This window comes from Anas acuta, chromosome 1 (assembly GCF_963932015.1).
Source record: "Anas acuta chromosome 1, bAnaAcu1.1, whole genome shotgun sequence".
NCBI lineage: Eukaryota > Metazoa > Chordata > Aves > Anseriformes > Anatidae > Anas > Anas acuta.
This window is the reverse complement of record NC_088979.1, coordinates 159,659,784-159,683,383: the sequence shown is the minus strand read 5'-3', so window position 1 is coordinate 159,683,383 and position 23,600 is coordinate 159,659,784. Positions and strand designations below refer to the sequence as shown.

The following is a 23,600-nucleotide window of genomic DNA, read 5'->3' as shown; positions in this document are numbered from 1 at the left end:
CACACTAAATCTCATAGATTTGAAACATCTGTGATAACAGAGGTACAGGCAGAACACCGTCCTTTTTATGTTCCTGTGTAAAAAGTTACACCTGTAACCATCATCAGATTATTATGGTCCCTCTGTTCTCTTATGCTCTCTGTCACGGAAGTGGGAGTTTTAATTTAAGAAATACTCCAGATATGGAATTTGGAGAAAAATTATTTTGACACCACCTTTTCCTTTTGAAAACAGATTGCATTTATTTGGAAATCAGTCTCAAAACTCTTATTTCAGTTAAAAACAAATAGTTTCCAAATACCATATCTTCATTTATAGGTCTAATAATCAAGCACAAACACAGACCCAGGTAAAATTCATTTTCCAGAATTGTGATCCAGAAAGAATTCTAACATTTTGATCACTTCCCATACCTTAGGAGGAGCATTTAATACCCCAAGCACTTTAATGTTTCCATATTGCTTAAAATAGCTATTTAATGTCTAACTGTCATAGGTTTTTTTCTCCTATATAATCCTCAGTCGGGTGTTATCTACTGAAATATTCTTTTTGTGTATGTGTGTTGTTTTATGTTTCAGGATCTAACATTTCTTATGGAAGTACAAGCTCCATGAAAAAAAAAAAAAAAAAATCAAATCTAAATATTCAGAACATAAGAATACAGTAATTTAAATTTTCTATTTAAGTCCAGCCTTTATGGAGCCTGATCTTACAGTTTGCTAATAGAAACAGTCCTGTCATTTTTTTAGTAGATAGAAATCCAACCATGGTAAGAAAAGTAAAGTTCAAAATGGTAAAACCCACAATAAAGTATAAAAAAAGATGCATCTTATATATATTATGGTAATATAATATACAGTATTAGATGATTTTTTTTCACTCTCTTAGGTCCTTCAATTCCCCAGGAAATGTGGGGAATAGCTTTTTTTTTTTTTTTTCCCAAATAGGAAAGTATTTTAGTGTAACATGTCAACTACCAGCATTACTGATGCTATTTAGAAGTGACTGTACATTCAACTTCTCTACTCAGAGTTATAATGCTATAATCAAAATTGGAAAAAACATCAGACTTGCTTGAAGAATATTGAAGGACACAAGGCTTGGGGAGAAGAGGATTTATTGAGCGATATTTGAAACCCACTTCGCTCATTCACTCAGAAAAAACAACCCTAAATCTACCAGTGAGGGATTCCTACTGGAGAAATAAGCCATCATAACAGTCCCTGTGCCAAAGTTCAGTTCATATATGGGAGACATCCAAAGTAATTTCAGTCAGGTATTCTTTCATTGTGCAACACACCAATTAATAGAAAATAATCTGCATAAACTGGAACAGTATCTGCTTTTGTTCATGCAAAGGGCCTGACTAGTGCTCTGCATAACCCAAAGACTTTCCTTTTCTGTATTCTTCTGTCCTTCATTGCACAGATTAAGCTGGATAAGCATTGGAAACTGCTAGTATACATATATAGCAGAGATGAAAAAACATGTTTTCAGGTCTCAAAGTTCTCTTTATTGCCTTCTTCCAGTGGATTTGGAGACTGAAATTTGTTTTGGAAGTTGTTATTTGTTCACATGACCATCCAGGTACAATCAACATAGCATCTGCTTGTCCTCGGAACAGAATATTTCCTTCCTTTCCAAATCCTAGAGATGGCATGCCCAGATGCTATCCTCTCAGGGGCACATTAGGCAGAATGTGTGAAAGCATTTTAATTTCTCCTCACAACCTTCTTGAGATGGAACACACTCAGGCACAGAGAGCTTTCAGCTCACGAGCAAATGAGTCTCTCCTCTTTGTCTAGTCTACATAGATAGCTTTTGCAGCAGTCTGAAAAGCACAATTTGAAGGCCTGTTTCCATCTTTTTATTGCATACAATATCTCACTGTGCCACATTAGAAGAGAGGGAAGGATTCAGAAGAGTTTGACGTACGTCATTGCTTTAAATCCACAATGAGAAAGGATCAAGAATTTAAGTTGCATGAGTGCCTGTTCATGAAAACCTCATGCAGCCCAGGAGTCCACAGCTGTTAAAGGCAAATGCCAGGTGTGCTTCTCTCGTCATATCAGCTTGGTGAGCTGAGCTTTCTTCCCCTTGAATGCACAAAGGGTGACGCATTAGAGTGCAGACAAATGCAATGCACGTCCTTTCAGGTGCCCCCAAATGTAAATGTTTTGTGGTCTGGAGGGTAAAGCATCTGTACAGTCAACAGTGTAAACGTACATGTATGACAGCTCTACACCCAAAGAACTCTATTTACTAATAAATAACCTTCCATATTTGTCAGGTTTTTATAGTAGAAATCCTTGACGTCAGGCCTTGAAGACCATCATGACTAAGAATCGGGCAAATGATTACATTCCAGAGAATGGAAATTTTGAGCTGGGATAGAATTTTCAGATTTTTCAAGTTAAAATTTCATGTACTGTGTTCGGTTTGGTTTTACCTACTGGAATTTTAAGTTCAGTACATTGCAGAGAGGATCTCCTAATTGACATTCCTACACAGCCGATGAGGTGGGTAGCTCATACCAATTATCTGTGCGATACCAAAGGAAGCTTCTCCAGTAAATTCAGTTTAAAGACCAAATATAACATTGATCATAAAGGGGAAAAAAATCATTGCCTAAAAGCAGAAACCCATCAAATCCTCAGTATATCCAAAGTGTTTTTCAAAAAAGGCAAAAAAAAAAAAAAATCCCTTGCAAGTTACATTTTAGTTTTTGTAGATCAAAAGACAGAAATTAGCAATCTTGCTCTCATTCTTAAAATATTCCTGAAGCCTCAACATAGCTTTATGGAAGCATGAAAATACAACGAAAAACAGTGCCTACTGCAACTTATGCAGGAAAAAAAAAAAAAATGTAGCAAAACAATTAGCTGTTGTAATTGGTTGGTTGAATTAAAGTGGTTGAAGAATACTGACTCAGACCTTGCACTAAGGAATTGAAATATAACATTACACTGGAAACAAGGCAATTGACCTCAGTTTCTCATAACACACAAATTAAAGGCATTAGCTTTACTTTCCTTCTCTGCCATGCTGAGCAAAGAATGGGCTTGCAGCAGCACTCAGAATCACCATGGTCCTAAAAAGTTTACCTCCTTTCCAAGGAGCTTTATGGGGTGATGTAAAAGTCAACGTCCTCCACAGCGATCACATGGTCTACAACTTTTGTTCTAGGCATCTCTTGGGTAGACAGACTTCTTTACTTCCTTTTGTGTTATATGTTTAAAAAATAATAATAATAATAAAACGGTGTGCTCAGTCCATCAGAAGGATTTACATTATGGTTTTTACAGTTGTTGTCTTCCTCCCAATGGAATCCTGCTCTTACCTCTCCAGTAATAGCCCATCCAATATATGCTAACTCTCATCTTCATATTCCTCCCTTAGTACTACAAGTGAGAAATCTCTCAACCCAAACCTGTTTACTTCTGTTGTGTGTGTGTTGTGTTTTTTTTTTCCAATTAAAATTCTGCAGATACTTTGTTTGAATTTTAAAAGGTAAAATTCTAAAGCCCTCCATTATATCCAAGTGAAGTGCGCGCTTCACTTCTTCAAAGTTCTATCACAGTACACCATGTGTGACATTTATGCACAAGTTATGGTTCAGTTTATGTTTAGAATAATGAACAGAACAGTACACACTTTGCATTGTTTGCCATATTTCAAATATGTATTAACTATAGAAACAGCTACATGTTTGCATGCTCTAGGCAAGCCTATTTGTTTTCATTTTACACACTATACAATAAAACAAACCATAGTAGCTTACGACAAGATGCAGGACGCAGACTACATTTCCCATGTCTCAGCATGGCAGACTCTCTGCTTTTCTCTACTCTGATCTCAGAACTGTTCAGTCTGTCTCTCAGGGACCTTTATGTATACCTTCCTGGATAGTGCTTTCTCCCAGTCCCAATAGTATTACAGTCTGGTTTTTCTCCAAACCTTTATTACACCCTGTTCTGTTGATGTATTCCTTTACCAATAATAATATCCAGTGTAGATAATCCCACAGTGACATAGTACACTACTTTACTGTCACAACAGCAGATTAAGATGTCGTTAGAATAATATCCTTGCACTACTAATATGTGCAGTCTATTTCAAATAATACTATTCTGTACCTTTTTAACAATTATACTCAATTGGTCTTAATTCTATAACTAGTGTCCTGCTAAAAGGCAGACCACTTTATAACAGTCTCTTTAGCTTTTCATTTATGACTCCACTGGCAAACTGTAACCTCAGTATTTCTCAGTCCTGGCCAGTTTCCTTAAATTAAGAGGGAGACAATTTGGAGACTATTGCTATCAAATCAGACAAACATTTTTATTTGGGAAACTATGTAACTTTGGCTAGCTTGCTGTTGTTAATGCAGTCATAACAGCTGAGAGGATGTCCCAGTGGAGGAGTATGATTGTTTTCTCTCTGACCTAACAAAGGCCAGAGTTGGCACCTTTATAAGAAGCTTCTGTAATGAGCCAAATAGGCTGAATTTAGCCTACACTTTTTCTACAGAGTATAAAGACTCTCATTACAGAGAATGTGTGGGTTATAAAGTACATCATTCAATGTAGTGTGATAACAAAGGGATAGAATTTTTTCATGACTGCAGTGAAACTGTAGTATATGGCATGAAATAAGACACATAGTCTTTTAACTATTTAATGACAAGGGCAGATAGTGTATTTCTGCATGTCTTGCACTGCTTTCTCACTTATTACAAACTCAACAGTTAGACTTGACAAGCTAAAAAGATGCATCACATAAAATTGCTACATCTGAAATTACATCAAAAGCATGTAGGTGTTTTAAGGGCTCACCTAATTTTGAAGCATACAGGAATGCACCCAGCTGTGGGCTACAGATGTTCAGGAAGGAGAGAGTAACTTCTGAATTAAATCCAAGATGTATGAATTACTCTAAGGAGAATGCAGGACATAAGAAAGCAAGCCTGCAGGCTTGTGTTTGCTCTGCAGGTGTTCAAAATATTATTGGAAAGTTTGTAGGAGCCTATAAATAAATATACCAAAACAACCCCACAAACCTGGAGGGGGGAAAAAAAAAAAAAAAAAAAAAAAAAAGACTTTCACTTGCAGTTTGGGAGGTCTGAAGTAGAGGAAGGTGGAATGTCAGATACCTACAGCAGTCCAAGATGGGTGGGGTCTCAAGAACAGCAGATACAGGGTGAGGTGGGAAGGGGTGGAGGGGTTAATGACTTGTTTGAAAAAGAGGTGACACCCATCCACCCACCCCTTTTCTCATGTTTAGTGAGATAATGTTTTCAAAGTTTTTTAAAGTAATTATTTTAACTACAGTAGGTTACATATAGATTGTCCTTAATCAATGAGAAATCAAATAACAGATGTAAATATTGCAGATATTGTTTTTAATTATTTTCATTAAAATGCATTCTGTAAACAGTACTATGCCACTTCTTATATCTAACAATAACTCCACCTAACTCCAATTTTAAATGTTTTTGTTTTGTTCCAGAATTTAGCTTATGAAATCATTCTTACATTAGGACAAGCATTTGAGGTGGCCTATCAGCTTGCACTACAAGCACGAAAAGGGGGCCATTCTTCAACACTCCCAGAAAGCTTTGAAAATAAACCCTCTAAACCTATTCCAAAACCACGTGTTAGTATTCGGAAGTCAGTGGTAAGTAGAAAGGAGTGGTGCATGCAAAAAAAATAATAATAATAACAATAATAATAATAGCAAGCTATACAGTAAGAATTGATGCATGTGTAGAAGCTGTGTAAGTTAACACACCTGTTGAGTCAGAAACTCTCCATGTCTCAGCTGTGCTGCCTCTGCTCATCACATGGTGGGGTTATGTCACTGCAGTGCAGGAAGCCACTCAGAACTGCCCAATTTGTGTTCCTCTGGTTTAGAAATTTGCTTGACTAGTGTTGAACATATCTCTTTTCTAATTATTCCAAAGTTTTAATTGATTCATCCTGATTTCAATGTATTGTCCTCTTTTAAGTGTTGTGTATCACAGCCAATGCATACATTTAAAACTGTTCAGTTCCATGGACTTCCTGGAGCCTGTGTCAAGAAATAAAATCAGCACTAAACCTATCTTTGTTACACAATCACTGCATGTGCAAATCAGTATCTCAAAAATTTTGGTGTTTGATTTGGGTATGATTGCCAGATGATGAAACCTAATCAAATTGCAAATCCAAGTCAATCTACAGTGATTTTCTTGTCACACCAAACAACTTCGTTTCTTACTTTTTTTTTCTTTTTTTTTTTTTGACCCTCTACAGAACCTCCTGTTTCAGAACAGGGTTTCAATACCCTTTTCAATATCTTCTTTGGAATCCCAAATTCCTAAAAATCCTAGGTGATCAGAGCAACATACTGATTTTCTTTATATTTTCTTGTCATCCTAGAGTGCACAGCCGACAGTGAAACACTCTTTTATGATACAGCTATTCAAAAATTACAAAAATTATTTTAATTCAAGTGAGCATAGCATGATCATGTAGTTGACTACATAGTGTATCATATTCATTGGCTATAAAGGAGAACCATACTCTGTGATATTTAATTCTGGGACGAGGGGAAGGGGATATGTATACATGAACGTGTACATATGACCATACACTTTCTTGTTCACCATAGGATTTTAAGAAAGAACATTTCCTGATGCTATCATCTGTCTCAGTACTGAAAGGACTTTGCAGGATCAAATGTTGCTTTAAATGTAGCATTAACAAGCTTTGATGCGCTAGAGCTTGGGAATCAGCACTGCTCTGATCTAAACTGTAAATCAGGGCAACCATCAGTAGGTAGATGGGAATGCAGACCACTGCAGACTACTGCTGTAGACATTAGAACAGGGCTTTATTGATAAAGGTTCTGTGGTGTTTTCTAGTATTTTTTATTTTTTTTTAAGAAAAAAACTTCTACTAGAAATACTGTGTGCAGAGATGGTAACCCATCTGTTTATCTGCATTTTTTTTTTTTTAAAGCAAATAGATCCATCTGAACAAAAGACTCTTGCGAATCTACCATGGATTGTTGAACCTGGACAAGAAGCCAAAAGAGGCATTAATACCAAGTATGAAACTACAATTTTCTGATACAAAACTCTCCCCCTGTTCCTTGTTGTGCCTTGCACTCCAAGCAGTCACAGCACAGCCTTTCCTTTATGGCAACGTTTCAATCCAGCAGAGAGGAAGACTGCACTGTATGAGTGGCCTTGTAACTAACGAAAAAGGCTGATAGTCATTTCTGGTGATCTTCTTCCTGCAGCACTGACAGAAGAATGACACTATATGAAGACTTTTAAAATTACAGTCCACAAGAGGAGTGAGAAACATTATTTTTCACACAGTTCTCCCTTGTGACTTTGCCACAGTGCTTTCTTTGATTTCTTATTTTAGAATTCTACTTTTTAAAAAAACAAAAGGTCTCCTAACTAACACTAATGCTGCCTACAAGTAGGATATTTGATTGGTTTTTTATTTAAATCTTGGCAGTTTTTAATTGAAATAGAACCAGAATTAATAAATAGAGTATTTGTGAAACCACTGAATTCATTAATAATTGCTGTGTTGAATAAAGAACTCATTAAAGTGACAAGAAATTAGGTACCCTGATTTCTGTGTGCGCTGGTTTTATATGTAATCATTGGTGTCCTTTGATCCTCTACAGAAATAGGAACTTCTTGAATTGTAACAAAGGATCAGAGTTTTATGAATGGATAGAAAAAAAGTATTAATAATGCACAGAAAACCTTTATTAGATATTTTTATGGAAGAGAAAAACTATGGGAAAGCATATGAGTATTTATGGAAAGGAAGCCAGATTAATTATGACAAATATTGTTTATTTTAAAGTTGATTAAACCATTGCTATTGCAGCATTATGAAAATTATAAAAGTTGTAGCATCAGTGCACTGGATGTTCCGTGTGATCAGTCTGGAATGCAAGTGGAATGAATGGTCATTCTACTACACCTACATAATAGTTTATGCAGTTTGACATTGCTATAGCCATGAATTCTACTAGTATTTTTTAAAATAATCTCAGTGGTTCTAAAACAAAATCAAAACTCTGGATTTTGCTATCAAGATTTCTGTCACAGAAAACTTGTTTGGAAGATTGTTGATAAAATTATACTGCAAAACATTTTCTAAATAAAAATGGTGAGAAAAAGAAAAAAATTCCAAAGTAATAAAAATGTTTTCATGGAACAAAATGGTTAAGCATTTGCTTAATATTTGATTAAATAATATTTACTTACATTTTCTTTAAAGTGTTTTAATTTTTTTAATGTCTGTGGAGTATTTGTATAATACCATGATGTATATTTATGTAGAACTGAAATTATAACAGTACAAATATCACTATAGGAGAAAAATGGCATTTTAACGTATATTGTTCTATCCAGTCAAATTGTGAATCATTTTGAAGTTCATTATAGAGATATTGATAAATTGTGTGGTTGTCTTAACGTTTTTTTAATTATTATTTCATATCCAGCTGAGATTTTCAGTTAGAATGGTCAGTTGGTAAATTCCAAAAATGGATAACTGAACTTGGTTTAAACCTGATAATTGTATATGGTTTAGTTAAACCTAATCATAGCGCTGAGTGATGACATACTTTTAATACAGTATTCAATTTACTTGAACAAAATAGTTCCTTGTACATATTTTGCCTATTCACTGTTGATATGTACGTAGTCAACTGGCAGTAAAAAACTAACACTAAAAATATGGTACCAAAAGGAAAATTGTATAGGAGAACAGTAAATAGTAGCCTCACTGCAACAAAAATTATGTAAATATGCTTGGGCTTCCAGTTATAAATTTTGTAATTTTGTCATTTATTTATATCCTATAAAAGCACACAAAATAAAATGAAGTTGTACAGTCACAGGATGTTGTGCGTCATTTTATCATTGCTAAATGAAACAAGGGGCTGAGCCAAGGGATACTGAAGTCAGGGAAATGCCCTCCCTTCCCTTCCCCCAATTTCACTGGGCTTTCGATCCTGTCCCACGCAAATTCAGGCATTGCTGTGGAGACAGCTTTATTTTAGAATACAGATTTTGTTTACAGATGGTAAACACCTCATACTTTAAAGCCCTTAATTAACTGTTGTTTTTTTCGGTGCACTATTCAACTGCTGACTTTCCATATTTAATCACATACTCTTAAGAGTTGCAGGGGAAGTTATGTTAAAATGAATACACTTCAGACACCAAAAGTATTAAAATGTCCAGATTTTCAGGCTATAATACTGGGTAGCTGAGTGACCCCTACAATTAAAGGAAAAGGCAGGAGCAGTAACAGAACCCTAAAATATAAGGGAAGTGAAGCAACAGGAAGGATGGCAACTTGCAGGAGAAATTTGATCCTGGTTTATCAAAGAGATATCAAACAGGTAAAGTGGCACAGCAAGCAGCTGGACTTGTTTGGGAGAGATAATAAGGGGCAAAAGCAACTGAGGATGGCTAGCAAGACTGATGTAAGATGAGATGGATGAAAGACTGTTAGGACAGGAAATGAGTATGAAGAGTATAGTTTGGGGGGACAGTGAGTCAGCGAATGACTGGAGCCCCCACAGCAGACATAAATTGAAACTGGAAGGAAACATAAGAGTTAATGGGCATAAGGTACTTCTGTATTTGCAGAAACCTGGGATTTTAGAGGAAACATTTTCATGCACTAACTAATTAGTCCAAAAAGGACTAACTGATTTTACATAAGCCCACTGGAGGCAAATTGATGGGGTCCCCTCTGTCATGGGACAATGGCTCTACATTCCTTTCTTCAAAGCCAAAGAGACTTCTGTGAACACAGGACACAAATCTGAACTAACTCAAAGCAGTTACTACTTGATCATTAGTCCTTTTTGTGAACACATGACCTTTTTATTTATTTATTTATTTATTTATTTATTTATTTATTTTAAGTCTGTAGGATGCTGGCATCTTATAGGAAGTAAGGAGGCAATGGTCAATCTTAAAAGTGAAGGTAGAAAAAAAAAGCCAGACACCTCCAAAAGATCAGGAAGTGAGGAAGATTGCTTTTCCTGCTCTCTACTCAAGGTAAGAGGGAAGCAGAGGCAATCAAGGAGAGTACATGAAGAAACTGGAGCATCTACATGTTGTGAGCACAGGAGTTAATTGCAACAACTGCCTTACAGTGGGAGGGTGGAGTACTGGCAAAAAAATGAGAGATGATAAAAGGATTGCATTTGACATGAGATGATACGGAAATTGGAATCAAAGTGAGGTAAGTGTCGGTGACAAAAGATTGTGAACATTATTTGGGTAGTGAAATCTCTATTATACAAGGCAAGAAGCTGCTGGGAGAATTCATAAGGACTGGACGACATCAGGAGGTAACAAGGGGGGAATCCTGTGTTGTGGAGCTGGAAGGTTTTCTGAAGCAGTTGTTGCTTTTGAGACTGGCCATGCTGACTATTCCAACCTGGCCTGGCATTTATTAAATGCCAAAGGAGCTACTGCTCACCACTGAGAGGAGGGGGCATACCACAAATCTGGTTTTGGTGGTCTGCCAGCATATATACAAGAGGCTGCTTCTCCTGCAGAACCCTAGCACTACACAGCTTTTAGTTTCTACCCATCTCAGCATCAAAAACTGGGATAGCCATAAGATGGTGACCACTTAAAAGAGAATTAGATGGTCGTGAAAAAGGTTGTGTCAGTCCTTTGCAAAAGACAACAGCATGATAGACAGCTAATAAGCTTTCATGTCCAAAGATGAAATAGTTTATAGTTTCCGTTCTAGATTAAAAGTTTGTGCTATGTGCAGACTCTCATCTAATTTTGCCCTAGATTTCTTTCAATGTATTCTGTTCATCTATCATGTTTCACACTTCACTGGAGGATGATGTCTAAGATGTCAACAAGACAACAGTCTAGAAATAGTAACCTTAACTGTCTCCAAACTATAAGCCCAAACAATTGACTCCATGCTGTGTGGCAGTGACAAACATGTAAGTGAAAGACAAGGTATAAGGATCAGAGACAATATTTAAATGAAGGCATGTACCTAATAAAATGTATATCCATTATCTCATGTAAAAAGACCACATGAAGAAAGTGAAAGAATATATAAGAGGAATGGGAAAATTCTAGAAGAAAGGAAGGACTCGAAACCAGGGGAGCATAGGGGAATATTGTTCAGGCTGAACTGTTTCTCTGAAATGGTTTAGAGCTCTGTAACTTCTTTACTAAAGTATCATAGTTAATGTTCCTGGCCGTACCTCTATCCAGTCCACCCTTGAATACCCTGATTCTAGTTAGCTTTCATACCTGTGAGCTCATAACCCAGATAGATGGAGGCTATGGTCTATGGTTCTTGCCATGCAGGAAGGATGTGTCCCAAATGCTGGAAAGGGAAGCTGCACCTCCCTGATTGACTCCCTCTCCTGTGCAATACCACAAGCAAATTCGTCATCAGTCCTATTTAACATGTATATGTATTCACTACTGCCACTCTTCTGCTGTGGAAGTCAGTTACCCAGCTATCTTTGAGAATGTGGGTACGGGTTATGTTGCAACAAATGGACAGAAAAAGATGTGATCAATATGTAAATCGAACAAAGTTCTCGCTCTCTCCTGTCCTTGTTCTTGCCACCAAGTGTATGGAAAACTGTTCTTTCTATCAATCAAAAAAAAAAAAAAAATCTGAATTCAAAACACTTTCTGTTTAAGGAGTAATTGAGGGCCTTAGACTACTTTCTCACATACAGTTAGAGATTATAGAATAACAAAATGGCTTGTGTTGGAAGTACCACCCAGTTCCAACCCCCTGCCATGGACAAGGAAACCTCCCACCAGGCCAGGCTGCCCAATGCCCCATCCAGCCTGGTCTTGAACACTTCCAGAGATGGGGCATCCACAGCTTCTCTAGGCAGCCTGTGCCAGTGCCTCACCACCCTTGTAGTAAATAATTTCTTCCTGATACCTAAAATAATCCAGCCTCTTTTAGTTTAAAGCCATTACTCCCTGTCCTATCATTATACTCCCTGATAAAGAGTCCATCCACAGATTTCTTGTAGCAAAGACCACTATAAGTTATCCCCAGAGCCCTCTCTTCTTCAGGCTGAGCAACCTTAACACCCTCAGCCTGGATATTTAACATAATAAGCCATTTAATTAGAAGCTACATGACTTTTTGTCATTTTTTATATATAACTACCTTCAAATCATTAGAACTGCTTAGATTCTCCAGATCCTTTTCCAAAGCTAAATTTATTCCAATAATAAATCAATTAAAAAAAAAAAAAAAAGAAGAAGAAGAAAAAAAGAAAAAATATATATTTATGCACAATGTTAATGGTGGTCAATGACAGAGAGAACATGTCCACATTTCAAGGCAATATATTTGTTATTGTCTCCTCTAAAAAAGTATTAGAAAGACCAGAAATCCAGTGAGACAAATCATTTTCCAATATGGGGGATATCCAAGGAACATTAAGTTTATCCTATAGTGACACCATGAGGAAAAAAGAAGTAGACTACACTGATTTTAAAGATATAGTAGATGCAATGCAATCTTCACTCTTTTGCCTGTGGTTATTAGATAATGATAATTGCTATCCTGCAGAATTAAGGGCTTGGGCATGACCTAAGCAAAAATATCCTAATGTATGCAAATGAGGCTAGCACTACTTATTCCTTGAGCTTATGTTGAAAAAAAAAAAAAAAAAAAAAAGATTAATATACTGTTACTTGCTGTCTTGAAGATGAAGTTACAGACTATCTGAACAATTTTGCATTAGAATTGAATTAAATCTACTGATGCATCCAGGTGATGATGTATATGATTAGAAGTTAATTCTAAAAGATGCTAGATCAGTCACTATGACCATGCCTGTATCACAACCTTTATGTTTCACGCAGCTATACTTAAACAAAACTTCAAAAATGACCTAGGCCAAAAGCCTCAATCATAGAAAATTAAACTGATTGCTACAAAAAGTAAAGACAGGAGACTACTAACATGCCACCCTTATCCCCAGCTTTTGATATGGCAGTAAAGCACTTCAGTGAGAAGTTCCTAAGTAATTCCAGCTGCTAGTGCACATCTTCTGTTCCCTGTGCTACAGAAAAAGATGGGAAAAAATATCCCTGCCAATCTGTTTTTGTAGAAGACTGCTACCCAGCCAGAAGTCTTGGATGGTGGTCTGCAAAGAAACTACACCAGCAGGAAAAAAAAAAAAAAAAAAAGAAAAAAAAAAGAACAGCTGTTGCACCTGAAGGCATGGCTCAACTGTGTTAAATACTGCATTTCCTAAAGCAGCCAATATCAAAGGAAGGTGAGAGGTTAAGAAGCAAAATTATACATTGCAAGAAATAATTTTTTCCTCACCCACAGACTAACAACAGAAGCTCTAAGTCTCGGTACTTCATTACAATCACTGTTCTAGCACAGACTACACAGAACTCAGGCAAGGAACATGATCAGATGGTCTCAGGTTCATCTGTGCACCTATTTTTGGGTGAGACATGCAAAGCAAGGCAATAAAGATCTTAGCTGTATAATAATCCATAACTTTAGAAGCAGAATCCATAACTACAGAACAGATGGGAGCATATAAGTAGAAACTGAATGTTTTACTGAGACTTTTGTTTAGATTCAGTTTTGTGTAGAGAAGTAGAGAGAAGTAGAAACTAAGATCTTAATTCCCTTGCTTTACATGACTTTACAAGTGTTTTTTTTTTTTTGTTGTTGTTGTTGTTTGTTTGTTTGCTTTGTTTTGTTTTTCCTTCCATCCTTTTGTCTGCAAGCCTGAAATGTCCTTCCTCTCTCACATGCCTCACTAACGGGTCATTTCTCAGCCTTTTCTCCAATTCAACAAAATAGATCCAGCTCTTAAAGTTTGCATTGCAAGACTTTTCCCCAACCCATGAATTACTTTTTGCAGTCCTCTTCCAGATTTTGGTTGAAGCCAGTTCATCTCTGAAACATAAATATCAGAGCTTCATACACTCTTCCAGCTGGTGAATTATTAATGAAGCACATAGATCACTTCCTTACTCCATCAAGATAGATCTTTTTTATATACTTGCTTACATAAAATGTAAACCAATGCAAACACCTTGGAAATTATATGGATGACCTCATCAAGTTTCATTTCCACACCACCATTTTCAGGATGATCTCACTGGCGTTCTTGACTCCGTTATGTATGACATAACTATACCTTATTCATACCATAACAAAAAAACACTTTGTTGAATGTGTTCACATTATTTAGTGATAATTACTTATTTTTGCTGTTTACTTTTAACCAATTTATATCATCTGAAGTTTTATCATAAAAGGCTTTCTAGATCATGGACAAAAGCACTAAATAACATTGTAACAATAAGGTGGCCCATATTCTAATCCATCTGTTTTCTACCAATGCTATAAAATAGAAGCACTTCAAAACGCTGTGTAAGAATGAATCAAATTTCTTAAAGAAATCTAAAGTTCATGTATGGACACTGATGGGGTTAAAAAGAAAAAAAAAAAAAAAGATAAAAAAGATAAACAACTAGATATCTGCCAATAATGTCTGACAAAACCAATCTCTCATAAAAACATATCAGCAATACATAGAAAATTTCTGCAATGTTCAGGCTAAATTCCAATTTTTCATATAGCCCTAAATCTGCCATTCCACTATTTTACTCAGGACTGAATTCAAATCAATAGTTCCCTTGGTCTCTTTATTTCAAACACTAGAATTGTCATAATTCATGATCCTTTAGTAATTTCTCACTTTTTCAAGACAGGATGATTCTTACGAGGAGTGGTTCAAAGGACTCTTCATCTTACATATCTCAGACATTTGGCTATTTAGCATTTGGATTTGCTGATTGGATATTCTTTAATTTGAACAAATCATCCTTGCCACCTGTTAAGATTATAAACTTCCTGTTCCTGTGATTAAAATTAGATGGAATAGATACATCTTGCCATCTATTTCCAAATATTCTCTCTCCAACATCGTATTTCACAACTGTATCACTGTGATCAATGGACTAGGCTGCATTTTGCTAACTGCTTCGTTTTAATACTAAATGACCTCTCATTTACTTTGCTTATTGATATTTCACTGACTGGTATATAAACCCTAATCATTTGTTCCTATACTTTACATTGTAAATTATACTTTAATGTATCATAAATATCTTTTAATGTATTTGTCTATGTTTTATGGCAGTTTCTACACCTCTTTTTAAGGTGATATATAATATCGTAAGACAGCATCTCATTCAGAAGGTTAGATGTTTTCTCCACATCTGTGGAACTGTGGCTCTGTGAACCCCTTTCAGTGAGTCCTAGCTCTAACACATCCTACATTAATTACATCTATGTTCCCAGCTATGCCAAAATTAGCTTTTCTGGAAAGACTCCAAACATGTAATTCCCTGCTCAAGGTGATATCCTGTAATACAAGGAAAATGCAAGCAAAGTACAATCACTGACACCTGGAAAATTGCTAATTTTTACACCTTGAATTTGATTTCATAATTTTGTTATATAATAAAGATTTCTTAAAGGTTTGCTTTTCAAGAATGTCTTGGCTGATCCAGAGCCAAGTGTGTGGGTGTTCTTCATCTCACTATAGTTGATTTAACTTGTAAAATGGAGACTTAACTTCCTCTCTATATTTGCTTTCAATTATATAAACATTCCTGTGAACAAGTCAGTAAGAATTTATGACAGATTTAGAGCTGCCTGGTGATAATTTATGAGTACTTTGGCCTGATTACCAAAATGTTTGTTTTATGGCTTCACTTGTTTAACACAGTAAGAATCTCTCGTGAATAAACAACTCTGAAAGGGAAGAATAACTAAAGGTACCAATTTTTCCAATTCTTGTGAGTTGTTAGGGAAAATGCCAGAATTGCTTGAATAACCTATTCAAAATAGGCTACAAAACTTAGATGCAGAAAAAAACAAATACCAAAAATACATAAGAGATAAATTTGTCTTTCAAATGGAAAACAAAAAGTTCTTAACTGTTAAACAAAGAAAAAACAACTACTGTTTCTGCCAGTCACTGTACAAAAACTACCACCACAATTACACCTTGACCTTTAACGTGCCACAATTACTGGATTATCTATGCTAATTTTGTCTTTACATCCTCTGGGGAATAACTTTTACAGTCCTCTCACTTTGACCAAGTTCTTGGGTTACAATACCAAATTCAGCTGTTCTTGCCTTTAAGTATTGACTGTGCATAGGTAGTTCTGATTTTTCCTTCCAAGGAATCCTACCAGCCATGAATTTATCCTAGAAATAAGAAGAAAATACCTCAGTGTAGTCATTTCAATAGGGAAAACCAATTTGTTAGAACTTAAGCTTTATGTAAAATGCACAAGTTTCTAAACAGAAGACACCTAGGCTCAAAGCCCTGTACTATTTGTCATAATTATTAATTCTAAATGAGTAAACCAAACTTCATTTTTGCGAGAAAGGAGGATATATTAAAGTTCAGAAATCTTGTCTTTGCTGCTAACTCCTTGAAGTATTCACTGCATCAAGTTCTCATTTTCTGGATAGATTCCTGCTTAACAAAAAGAAGAAAAAAAATGTACCACATAGGTAGGTAGATATCCTAAAATAATTTGTAACAGAACTCAAGCAAAATGAGTATGGCAAAATGGAGGTAAAAAGCTGCATCCTGGAGGCACTGTGGTATAGTTTTTGAAAAGCAGGAAGTTTAATTTGCATGCAAACTAAAAATACAGATAGGGAAAGGATTATCATTAATAGAGAAGGTGATCTTAATTGCCTAGATTCATACTTTAGTGACAAAAGTATCCTGATACTCCTATCTGTCTGTTAGGTATCATTCATTCTTTTTTTCAGTAATACAAGGTGGGAAAAGAGCACACACTGAGAAAATGTCCTATTTCACACTTTGTGATAAAAGAAAGGGTAGTAAAGTACAACCTTGCTTTCAGCAAATCTTCCCCAGCAAATATTTCCAATACTAGAACCTAGAACAGTGGAAACTCCTATCTGAAAGCAGGTTAACAACAGTTACTGAGGGCTAAATATGATATGTAATGACAGATAAAGCATCTTGTGAAACTGCAAAGTGTAAATAACTGCACAGCTGGTAGAAATTTAAAAGAAAAAAAAAAAAAAAAAAAAGACCCTAACTTCAAGGGATAGACTTTTTTTCCCATGTCTATCATAAAGAAAAGTTTAATAATTTCAACACATATTTCTAAAAAAAAAAAAAAAAAAAAAAAAACACCCATCAAATTGGCAGACTTTCAGCTTATTCTGATCTACTGTATTTAATTTTTTACCAATGTTTAATGCTCAAGATATGCTATGAAGAGAATTCCAGGTCATGTTTAGTTCAATTGAACTGTACCTGTCTCTTGCAAGTATTCACTGATACCATCATGAAAAACAAACAATTCTCCCACAGATTCAGTTTGGCCATTTACCACTCTTCTTTTTGAATAAATGTGCACCCAGAGAAGTGACCTCAAACCCAGTTCTCCAGACTGATGAAAAACAAACTGCTGAGTCAGAATAGCAATCTTATAGCTGAATCCTTGATACTGCAGAAAAAGAGAAGAATTACTATCTGCTCTATAATTTTTGTATGGGACAAAAACAAAACTGCTTGGCTTTGAGAAATATAAAAGTGCAGAATCCGAAAGATGTTTAAAATATTTCTGTAACTGCTCTGAAATTTCAAATGCACTGAGGCAACAATTTTTTTTTATATGCTTTTGTTAAACATATACTCAACTAGCAATAAAAATTTTACAAGCATTTTTAAACTATTTAAAGTCTTTGAAAAATTGTTCCTCTTCACATTTCCCAGTTCTTGAAATCAAGTCACAAAGTCAAATATTAGACCACTTCCACACAGTTCCTCAATCTCTCATTTGTAAAGCTGTTAATATTAAATGCATAATTGTTGTCCTGTACTGAATATAAACTCCACAGCACATTTTAAGAATTCATACAAAAAACACTGAAAAATTTTGGAGCTATCAACTTGCATAAGTATATTTTACTTTATTATCTAATATAATGAGTACTCAACAATCAAGGCATAACTATCAGTTTCAGATTAGATCCCTTAAAGTAAAATGCATGATCTGTATTTAGAGACAGATTTCCACTGGCCAATACCTATTTCTGTTCATTCAATTATTCTCTTTCTTTAAAAATAAATAAATAATAAAGTTAAAAAGACATAACTCCAAGCATTTCCAAACCTCACATTAAAAATGTCAGGCCTCTCATGCATTCTTGCAGTGGTTTTTAACCAAAAGTATATTTTTCAGTGTTTCCTTAATCTTTTTTTTTTTTTTTTCTCCTACACTTCTGCCAATGGCCTTATCTACAACAGCTAACACTGCTCATAATATTAAAAGATTAAGTTAAGTGGTTCTAACCAGGAAGTGCAGAAAGAAAAGAAACAGATCTGTCATTGTGTCTCTGGGATCTAAAAACATGCGCTGATGTTTCTTAGTATGAAATTTCTTAGTATTGGAGTAAGGGAGTAGGAGAATGTATAGGAAGTACTGAAGGTGTCAATAATACAAGCAGACTAAAAATCTTATTCCTTTACATTCACTGGGTCTTTTCGGTTGCACCCTGACACCCCAGCTTAGGCCTCTATCAGACCTAGCCTTTAGAAGACTGGTGTACAGTGAATTACTTTTAAACATGCAAGGTAGGTAGCAGCACATAGCATGGTAGCTTTATAAGTGCTGAAAAATATTGGTCAGAGCTCATGCCACAAACAAGCCTGCTCTGTTTAACAGCTTATTGCATGTTGGCAGAGCCAGTAGTAATTTTGTCCCATTCTTAGCTTGAAAGAGCAAAGTGAAATTGGGCATAAAAATCACATAAAGAGTTTTGAGTAGCTGGCATACTATCCACTCTCCAAACAGGAAGGTTTATTTGACTTCTGCTCTTTTGGAAATCACAACAGAAATAAGGTGCCTCAAGCCCTCAGAGATCTTGATTCATCATCACCACCTCTGAGACCATATAAATTTGTAGTAAACACAAGGAAGAAGGAAAGATGTGAACAAACACGTCTGAGTGCACCATCAGGGAAATACTAGAAAGCACCTCTCAGACACAAGGTTGGCCTTCGCTGCACTCCTTAGCATTGCCACTTGTGTTGCATCTGAACTTACTACGGAGGAGAGACAGCAACAGTTTTGTGTAAGGCATTCATGTTCTGCTAACAACTGGAAGAAGATATAAATTCTCTGTGAGCTACTGGTGTTCTAGATTTACTGCCTTCTTGAAGATGAGACAGTGTGGCCTCTCTGCACTGTTTTTTCCAGGAGGAAAACAAACAAACAAACAAAAAACTATCAAACTGCTTTTTCAGTGTGGCTTTCCACTAAAACCTGCAAAGGCATCATCTTCTGTGAAACAGCAGAGATGAGGACACACACTGCTGTAGCTAGATATAACTGGACTCCACAGCATTCTCTAACAGGGAGTCTAACCATATAATTTTCTAGCAGAATAATTTTGGGGCAGAAGACATTTCTCTACTGGCAACCAGTTACCAGTTCCAGCTGTACCCACACACTCCAGCACTAGACAAGCCTATAAAACTCTACATGGAAAAACCTCAGGCAGTAACTGCACAGCTCTATTTCAAATGACTGTGTTAGAAAGGAGAACAACATAGTTAACGGAATGGGGAATTTAAAGGAGCTGTAGGCCTAATTGCCAAAATGAACAGACTCAGAACTTCCACAGAAGCTAACAAGCATCATTAATAGAAAGTGTACCTAAAATTGTTTACACAAAAGTACATTATAATTTCAGTTAAAGAACTATATAGAATTGGCAATGCCCATTAGTTAAATTTGGGTGATGCTATTTGATCTGACATTACAAGACAAAATGGAAACACTAGTGTTCAATCCATAAAACAAAATTTCTTCTGGTCAAACTTGATTTCATGTCTTTTAAAATACATATAAGCAAAGAGAAGTGCCAAATCTGTTTGAAGTGCAAAGCAGCACTTCACTTTTGTTTGAATGAATTGCCTTAGACTTCTTAAATATTTAAAGATGTTGCTGTCTTGTTTGGCCCCTTCTCTTAACAGTTTATTTTCTTCTTGTATATCTTATATTTTCTTTGTTTCTTCAGACTTTCTCATCACTATCTCTCTTCTTTCACTACAACTATGAAGTCTTCGTAGTCAATTCCATCCATTTGCACATGAAAGCCAACGTCCAGACTCTTAACACCACCTTCTATGAAGCACAGCTTCCCCAGTGGCAGCAACACGATCCTACAGTGCTGTCATCCTTGTAATTCAAGAATGCACTGTATGTTCCTTACATTTCCAAGCTTACAGGCTACTTGTCACCTACTTGCTTAAAAATCAAAATGTGCTATGAAATCCAGTCGTACGTTTTCTTCATTAAGCTGTGATCATATTTTTCTGTCATTCAGGATTCATTAACACTGTCATGAAAGACAGCTTTCTGACCTTTCTCATGTGAAACATTTATCCTGTATCTTTTTACCTAGTTGGGTCTCTAAGTTGACTAACACGGTCGGTGCAGTGAAGACAGCACTGCCTATGCAATCAATGGAAACTGGCTGAGAGGAGCATCCCGCTACTAGGATCTTCAGGTAATCAGGAAGGGTACTGATGAGGTCTGTATAAACTAGACAGAATGGAAGCAACTATGTCCTGAACATTAAAAGACCTTTTTCCAAGACTTCAGTTTCCTTTTGTTCACTTTTTCCTCCATTATTGTATTTAATACTATTTCTTATCCGTCAAAGAATTTTTGATGTGGTTTGAAAAGTAGCATTACATTCAGATCGACAATAAAAACACAATAAAACTTAATAAAGAATGCAGCACTTCCCCTCCCCCCACCCTGCAAGAAAGAAAATAAACCAACAAAAACTCACACTCCACAATTGAAATTCATACATAATTTCAGCCAACATTACTTCGATTATCTTTATTGAGTGCTGTACTTACTTAAAATACAAAACATTACATTTTTTTCTATCAAATTTTTTCTCTTTACATTTCTGCCAGCAGTACTTTAATTACCCTGACCCGTATTCAATAGCACCTTAGAAACAGTGGAATTTCAAATTAGAAAAGAGGAAAAAAATGATTGTCAAAAACAGGCAAATATTAAAGATGTATATTAAATCTCCTGTAATGCATACAAAAATTACTAAAAGTGAGAATTTCACTATTTATTATCACTTGATACACACTTACTAATGTACCTTTGGCAATCAAGTATTTAGATGAAGTGTTCTACTGCCAACAACAAAAATATGAAAATTATGACACTAATGCTTGTGCAGTTGATCATAGTAGTTGAGAGGCAACTTATTAGAACAAGGCTTACTGTCACCTAAGAAGAAAAGGTAACTAATTATTCACAGAAGATATGCAAAGTACAATTAAGTACCAAATGTCAAAGATTCTAGCCCATATAGAATCTATAAATAGATTGTAAAAAATAAAAATAAAAAAATCACATATTACCAGGAAAGAGATCCCTGCACAAAGAATGTGATGTAAACAAAGCTGGCAACAATGAAATGTCTCCATTGCATAAAGTGATTAACTAAATGGTAATTTCAAAAGGAAAAATAACCAAAATTCACACTTTCTAGTGTTTTTCAGTTTAGCTGGTTGGTTCTGTTCATCCTTTGAATGGAGACGTGGCACAATCTCTTCCACTTCACTTCTAATATCCCTTCAGATTTTGCCTTCAGAAAACAGAACTCAAGATGTCCTCCTTAACAAGAAATAGGTCGTACATGTTACAATGCACTTTTATCTCCACAAGGTTAGAAGCATGAAGGTTCTCACTGAAAGAGGGAAGCAATGCTGCTGTAAACTGAACAGCTACTTGATTTGTTTTGAACTTGAAGCACCAAGATATCTGGTTTCATTTTTCAAATGAAGAATGTCTCCAATTCTTTCTATTCTGTTGTAAACAAAAAACCTTGCATCATAGGAAACTTTTTCTTACAGTTGTGTCCATGTCTAGAGAGCATTTAGCCATCAGCCTTAGCACAAAATACATTTCCTATTATATTCTTCTTTTTTTTTTTTTTTTTTTTACCAACTTTTATTCACTTCACCTAATTTGAATAACTCTTAATAAAATTTTGTTCCAAAGTTGGAAGCAATATACTTAAGATGCAAATCAGGACTTAAATATTATAATAATGCTTATTAAAAACAAAATTAAATGCAAATTAATTTGCCAAAACGTGCATAAATGTACATAAATATGCATGAAAACATCATGAATGCAACACTGCTATACAATTCACAGCTTAACGAGAGACAAAAAATTAGCAGAATCTTGTTTCCAGTTCAAAAAAAATGAATGAATCTCTGCAATGTTCAGCCCATTAATCACAATTTCTGTAATACATACAGAATACCAAGATTATCAACAGTCACATACACTTTGAAATCAGGGGACACATGTATTGATTTAAGGTTAGTCCCATTTGTGTAGAACGTTTGCAAGGATTCTCCAGTAGTTACATTCCACCACTGTAAAATATAACAATACACTTTCAGTTAGTTAAAGTACAGTTAGAATAAATCATATAAAAAGGCCTAGCATGGCTAGCCCAATTGACTGCTCTCCTCATAGAGAGAGAACTAAGGGAGTAAAATAAAAGCAATATTAAATAGAAAAGGTTTAGCAAAAGACTAATTATTAAAGATATAAGACTTTCAGATGAAAAGAAACTTCAAAAAGACTGAAGCTGTTCAATTTAAGGAACACATACAAAACAATAAATTCAGGCACTGAATTTATATTTATACCATCAGCACTGAATTTATATTTATACCATCATAAAATACAATCAATAGAATTAAACTGTAGCATACTTTTTTTTTGTATTATGTACTTTTATACAACCAAATGAATACATAAAACTCACTGCCATACAATATAAATGAAACTATAGCTAAAATGAAACAAAACAAAACAAAACAAAAAAAACCCACACACTTCACTGGAATCACAAACGGATTAGTCATTTATATAGATTAACCTTTTCCAGTTATGTCAGCAGGACAGACTTTTTTCTACTTAGCCTGTACATCCTTTTTTGTTGTTGTTGTTTAGATTATACATAAGCAGTACTAACAAAGAACAACCTTCTACCAACACTTTATTCCACACCTGTAGAATCATTTCACATTTCTTATACTGCTCTCAGAACTGGAGACCACGATGAACCAAAATCAGTCCAGCAAAAACCTTTTACTTGTTCCACTAAGAAGTCTACCATCTATTTTTCCAATATTTGAGTGCAGTACAAAAATATTGAAACAGATTACCTTTAACTTTGATTACCTTTGACAAAAGCAGCTGACATTACTATTTTTTTTTAACTTACTCGTATCATGAAGTATGTAACAATAGTAATTGTGTGCATAATTCGGTTTTGTAACTACACAGCTATGTTTTGATTAAAAACACCTTTCCCAAAGTGTCCGTTATTTAATGAATCATTTGCTTAAAGGTATGGTCTACATAGCATAATCTAATTCTGCTC

The 23,600-nt window shown here is 35.3% G+C and overlaps 2 protein-coding genes and 1 long non-coding RNA gene across 11 annotated transcripts in view; 1 reads left to right on the top strand and 2 right to left on the bottom strand.

The window, feature by feature from the left end:
• Nucleotides 1-8,913, top strand: part of ANKS1B (ankyrin repeat and sterile alpha motif domain containing 1B) — a 433,040-nt gene extending 424,127 nt beyond the window's left edge. For all 8 annotated transcript variants that reach the window (XM_068668850.1, XM_068668849.1, XM_068668847.1 and 5 more), the window contains 2 exons: nucleotides 5,509-5,676; nucleotides 7,002-8,913. In XM_068668850.1, coding sequence (XP_068524951.1) covers nucleotides 5,509-5,676; nucleotides 7,002-7,112 — 279 coding nt within the window. In that variant the 3' untranslated portion in view covers nucleotides 7,113-8,913. The remainder of the gene's footprint in view (nucleotides 1-5,508; nucleotides 5,677-7,001) is intronic.
• Nucleotides 328-5,199, bottom strand: LOC137849321 (uncharacterized). Its single transcript, XR_011091857.1, has 3 exons — nucleotides 5,157-5,199; nucleotides 4,836-4,934; nucleotides 328-2,096 (listed from the first exon to the last, which is right to left on the bottom strand). It is a non-coding gene; the product is annotated as an uncharacterized lncRNA (long non-coding RNA).
• A 13,122-nt stretch (nucleotides 8,914-22,035) lies between the features above and the next one.
• Nucleotides 22,036-23,600, bottom strand: part of APAF1 (apoptotic peptidase activating factor 1) — a 35,075-nt gene continuing 33,510 nt past the window's right edge. For both annotated transcript variants that reach the window (XM_068668838.1, XM_068668839.1), the window contains one exon: nucleotides 22,036-22,581. In XM_068668838.1, coding sequence (XP_068524939.1) covers nucleotides 22,438-22,581 — 144 coding nt within the window. In that variant the 3' untranslated portion in view covers nucleotides 22,036-22,437. The remainder of the gene's footprint in view (nucleotides 22,582-23,600) is intronic.